Below are 6,000 nucleotides of genomic sequence, written 5' to 3'. Positions count from 1 at the left end.
GGTTCCAGGATAATATAAAACTCCCAGCATGCACTGCTGCATGAATAATAATAATAATAAAAAAGAAATATTGCCACCATTGTTGAGATTCATGTGCTAAATTGTGATATCTCGGTGATTCTAAAACACAGTGTAGGTCTGTTTCTCTGGTTATGCATCATGTGTTTAAAAAAAAAGAGTCATTGTATCTTATTGCTGCGTTTTCACAGTGGTGGTAATGTAACACTTTTGATTGAGGATTAAACTCTGAATAAGTGAGAATGAATTCTTTAGTGAATGAACAGGCAATATGATGATTTTGTCACCATAATCATTATAACTGCAGTCATTCATAAACTGTGTGTGCACAAGTGTGACTTGCAAAAACACAGCTCAAGCAGCAAAAGAAAAACTAATGTCTTAGCATCAGCATCCCAACTAAAGCAAGCACTGATCTCTATAATGGTAACTTCAAACCAAACATTTTCAATTAAACATCTCAATAACAACTTCTGTAGAAGTATGACAGAAATAAAGTCATACTGGTTAATAATAAGTGTAATAATGTGTAATGACTGGAAGTCAGTCGTAGTTATTGTGTTTCTCTATTTTCTGTTCTTGTGTTTCTCTTTTCTTCAGTGATTCTGCTTACAATCACTTACATATTCCCTTAATTATCTCACTGCATCGTTACTTTTTACTCGTAGTGTGGATTTCCCTGAGGGGTTGAAAGGGTTAACTGTGTAAGATAAAAAAGACACACCCACAAAATGTTTTTTAACAGTAATAAACTGTAAGTTATAAAACAGGTTTATACTGGCAACACTGTTGCCAGTAGTTTACTGTAAAATTAATTTTTTGGGTCACCATTGTGCAGAAGAGTAGAGCCTGTGCTTCAGTCCAGCAGAAGATCTACAAACATTGATGATTTGCTGCATGTTGCTTTATTTAACAGGCGGTGACTGTGTAGTTGCTGAGCCAGTGGAAATCTTTTTATGTACAATAGTTTTTTAGTGGTCTCAAATAAAAGAAGTTCACAGTAATACTTTACTCACATTATTAATGCATTATACATTTTAGTTAATACATTTAAATGATAGTTGGTCAATTTAAGGCAGTCGGTTTCTGCAAGTGTAATTAGTTAACTATAATTTAGTGCATTTTTACAGAAACAAACTAGATTACAGTAAAGAACTGTACAATTAACAGTATTTTACTGGCAACAGTGTTGCCAGTATTTTACTGTAAAAAAACCCGGTAAGGTCTAACAGTGTACTTACACTTGACCTCTCCTATTGTTGACTGCACTGAAACACGCCCCCTAACTACAAACACTTTATTAAACGCTTAAGTCAGTTAAAACTGTAAACATTATGCTTTTGAGGAACTGTGAAACTAAGCCTTTGAAATAATAGAACTTTCTGTGAAAAATACCTGTAAAATAACACTTTATATTGAGTTGTATTGAGTTTATATCTGTGTGCAATCTCTCTCTCTCTCTCTCTCTCTCTCTCTCTCTCTCTCTCTCTCTCTCTCTCTCTCTCTCTCTCTCTCTCTCTCTCTCTCTCTCTCTCTCTCTCTCTCTCTCTCTCTCTCTCTCTCTCTCTCTCTCTCTCTCTCTCTCTCTCTCTCTCTCTCTCTCAGGGGAAGTGGGCGTCTCTGACACATTCAGCTCTTCATGTTAAACATGTAACCAGGAAAGAAACACTCAAAACTCTTCTGAACACACATCGAGAGCTTCAGAAGAACTGAATCTACTAACAACAGAGAAGATCATTTAATAAGAGAGAAGAATGAAGATCATCTGGACTTTCACTCTGCTGATGATTCCTGGTAAGAATCTGAACTCAAGTTCTGATCCAATAATAAATATAATAATAATAATAGAGTAAATCATGAAAAACAGCACAGAATTGAATAGGAGAGTCTTCCTCTTCAGTTCATGTTGTTCTATTGACTGTTAAAGAAAGTTAATTTCTGTGTAAATTAAAGTGTTTTAATGCTGGTTTGTTGTAGGTGTCGTGAGCTCCATGAGTGTGACAGGATATTCAGGAGGAGGAGTCACAATCAAATGCAGATATGATGAAGGATATTCAGATTATATAAAGTATTTTTGTAAAGGTGAATGGTCAGAGTGCACAGACCAAATCAAGACTGATATTAAAGATGACTGGTTTGATGCTGGAAGATTCTCTCTGTATGACAACACAAGATCAGAAGTCTTCACTGTGACCATCAGAGATCTGAGAGAACTGGATTCTGGGACGTACTACTGTGGAACTGAAAGAGTTGGAAACGATTTATACACTGAAGTGAATCTGAAGGTTTTAACAGGTGAGTAACTGAGACCCTCAAACTCATGATGATCTCCACAACATCACGATACTGATACTGATATAAATACTGTGGTTTGGAATTAACCCCTAAAAGATGCCAGATAATCAGTAACTAGGGCAAATACACTGACTTTTTTGTCCCCTAGAGTGTGTGTGTATGTCTCGCTAAAGTTTGTGTTTATCATTGAATAAAAATGAACACTACTGTGTTTAACAGGTCAACAAATCAGGACAGTGAGAGGATATTCAGGAGGAAACGTCATTATAAACTACAAATATGAGATGCAACACACGAATCCTGTGATAGACGTCTGTAAAACTGCAGATCAGTGTTTTACTGTAATAAACACTAACAGAAGAGCAGAATGGAAACATGACAGACGATTCTCCGTTTATAATGACAGATCTGCAGGACTCTTACTTCTGTTTATCAGAGATCTGAATGAGAACGACTCTGGAGAATATAAGATTATAGTCAAAGTTTCTGAAGATTACAGTTTCTTCTCTGAGTTTAATCTGGACATTAAGAAGGGTGAGCTGCTTTCAGTCATTTATGCATTATTTGACAGAATCCATGAATATATCTGGTGATTGTAACATTGCTGCACTTTATCTGGATCTTAAACAGAGGATTGTTGTGTGAAGAGCATCAGTCTATCAGCTTCTGCAGGAGGATCTGTGAACATCAGCTGCAAATACCCACAATCCCACATTCGTGATGTGAAGTTTCTGTGCTGGAGATCTGGAGCTGATCTCTGTGCTAAAGAGACGTCTGTGAAGGAGAGCAGAAGATGGAGGGATGAGGGAAAGATCCGGCTGTATGATGACAGAGAACAGCAGCTCCTGACGGGAAGCATCAGTCATGTGACTGAAGAAGATTCAGAATACTGGTGTGGAGTTCAGTCTGATCAAGGACACAAGATCTTCATCACACGAGTCCTGATCAATGTTACAGGTACAGATGCAGATCACTGTGTGTCATGTGTCATGTTTGCAGCTGTTTAAGCAGGTTTAACCACAGGGTTATTATTAATTTGGATGTTCTTTCTGTTTAACAAAGCAAAACCACAAACAGTTAAACAGAGGAAGTATAAAAACAAACTACAGTTTATATGTTTGCAGTTTATGAAGGTAAAAGTGCAGCTTTGTGTAAAACAATGATGCTGTTCTGAACAATGAGAAACTGCAGCTGAGTCCTTTTACCACACTTTTAGTATAGTTAATATACTATACTGTATTATTCAGTTTGAAACCACAGGCTTCAGTTCTGGAAACTATAACTAACAGCTCACGATTCTGTGTCTATGTGTCAACAGACATGAATTCTGGGTAATGAATGTGTGATAGACATCAGTAACACGTATCATGAGAAAAGAGATGTCAAGTTCTGTGTGTGAAAAAAAAAAAAAATCCTTTAGAAATTCATTGTTTTATTGTTTTATATACAGATGTTTTAACAACATCACCACCATCCTCATCCTCCTCCTCATCCTCATCATCATCATCTTCCTCATCCTCCTCCTCCTCCTCCTCATCCTCCTCATCCGTCTCATCAGTTGAATCTCCACAGCTGAGAATGTGTATAAAATGATTATTTTAAAGGACAGATGTGCAGTAAACAGGGTCCAGGATGAACACTGAGAACTCAATAAGACACAGACTGTGTAAACAGATGTTCTTTAAACATTTTATGAAGATTATAATTTTCCTCTTTTTTCCTGTTTGCTGCAGTTGCTCTCTTGTGGATTGAACTCTTAACACATTAGCATTAGCATTCTGTAAAGCTGCTTTGAAACAATATTTACTGTGAAAAGCGATGTAAAAATCAAAACGCCTACGCCTTAACAACTCTTATATTGTTTTCTCTGTTTCCAGACTGAGTAAAGTAAGGAAGTGTTGTGTGTAGTTGATCAAGAGGAGATTTTATTCCTAAATTGTTAATTTTTTTAATAAGAATTTTTTGTGAATGTATATGCATTGATGTTAATGTACATATGTTATATGTGATAAGGTTAATTTATTGTTATTGTTTGGGAAGATATATATATATTTTTTTATTAATCTTAGTGAATAAAGAGTTGTTAAAAGTCCAAAAGTCTCTCTCTCTCTCTCTCTCTGCGCGTGCGTGGGCATTTCTGGAGCGTGTGTGAGAGTTTGAGTTTTGAGCGCGTGTATTTGTTTATTTTTGTGTTTTCCTTATATTTCTTTCTTTCTTTTTTACTTCTAAGTTTATTTGATTTAGTATTTGTCTGCTGCCTGCTTTCCTAGAAAGCTTATACAGAGGCTTCTGGGTGTAGGAGAGATTGTTGGCCATCGGAACATTCTCTCCGCATCCAGAATGAAAAACGCGACCGTATTTTTTTTTTTTAACTTAGTGGAAAGAGCAAACGAGGTGGCTGCGCGAGGTATAATCATTGATGAAATACTACCCATTTTACCGCTGTTGTTACCGTCAAAAAACGTCGCTGTCACATTATGGAAAGTTGGTTTCACCGATCAAAAAGATTACGATCTGGTGCGAATCTCCTTTATTGAAACATATTGTTTAATTTAGGAGATTTGCGTTCATGATCATCAAAGATGACACAGAATTTGACTTGGCACTAAATTTCCGTGTGGATGATTTTGAATAATGTCGTCTTTGTCACTACTGACAAAATGAAGTGCTTTGGATGTGGTAAATCGGGCCATTTAATCCATTTATGTTTAAGAGTAACGGCGCTGGAGGTAGTAAGGATAGTGATGCAGCTGAAGATACTCCTGCTAAACCGTCTGGGGTCGGTCTGGCTGAAGCAGTGCCGACCGTGGATAAACCTGCTGGCGAAGAACATCTGTTGAGGAGCCTGTGGAAGCTGGATCGACCTCAACGGAATCACTGAATGAAGGTTGGGATACTTCAGAAACTGAATGCACCTTCAAAGTATTTTTTAACCTTGAAAGGAAAAATGGACAAAAAAGAATCATTAATTCTTTGCGATCTGAGGAAGAAATTCTGTTGTCCAATCCTGTAGGGATTATAAGGAGGGCAATTGTTTGAGAAACTGTACAGAAGTGAATTAGGATCAGACGGTATCAACGAGAGTGTCTTCTTTGAGGATTTACCAAAGGTGTCTGATGAAGCTAATGCAGAGATTTCAGGTGCGCTTAGCCTGGGAGAACTGGCTGTTCAGAGCATGGACTCCGGATGGGTGCCTGGAATTGATGTCGTACCAATAGACTTGGAAGTTTTAGGAGAGGATCTCTTAGAAGTACTCAATGGTAGTCTGGATGAAGGTCTTCTACCTTTGAGTTGCCGGACAGAAGTCCTGACCCTCCATCCCAAAAAAGGAGATCTCACATAGATCAAAAACTGGAGACCTGTTTCACTTCTGTGTAGTGATTATACATTTCTTTCAAAGATTTTAGCAAACAGATTATCAAAAATTCTGAATTAGGTGATCCATCCGGACCAAACCTACTGTGTCCCCAAAAAGTCAATTTTTGATAATATTTCCTTTATTAGGGATATTTATGATTTCTCGAAGTTATCAAATAGTGACATTGGATTGATTTCGCTCGACCAAGAAAAAGCTTTAGACAGAGTTGAACACTGCTCTCTGAGAGCACAGTGAACACAGTCTCTGCTCTCTCGGCTGCCATCTCTGCCTGTGCCGTCCTCTCTCTACAGCCAGACAGTGGTCACTCA

General features: G+C 37.5%; 1 protein-coding gene across 1 annotated transcript; it reads left to right on the top strand.

Annotated features, from left to right (window-relative positions):
• Positions 1 to 1,772: 1,772 nt before the first annotated feature.
• Positions 1,773 to 4,256, top strand: LOC311077931 (polymeric immunoglobulin receptor-like; the record flags this gene model as incomplete). Its single annotated transcript, XM_084106576.1, has 5 exons — positions 1,773 to 1,812; positions 1,996 to 2,313; positions 2,533 to 2,847; positions 2,944 to 3,270; positions 3,764 to 4,256. 5 exons carry the CDS (start codon positions 1,773 to 1,775, stop codon positions 3,904 to 3,906), a joined length of 1,143 nt encoding a protein of 380 aa, XP_083962702.1. The 3' UTR covers positions 3,907 to 4,256.
• Positions 4,257 to 6,000: the final 1,744 nt, after the last annotated feature.

This window comes from Abramis brama, assembly GCF_963993115.1.
Source record: "Abramis brama genome assembly, chromosome: 2".
NCBI classification, from domain to species: Eukaryota; Metazoa; Chordata; class Actinopteri; order Cypriniformes; family Leuciscidae; genus Abramis; species Abramis brama.
Note: the sequence above shows the minus strand (reverse complement) of the source record. Positions and strands in the feature narration are given on the sequence as shown.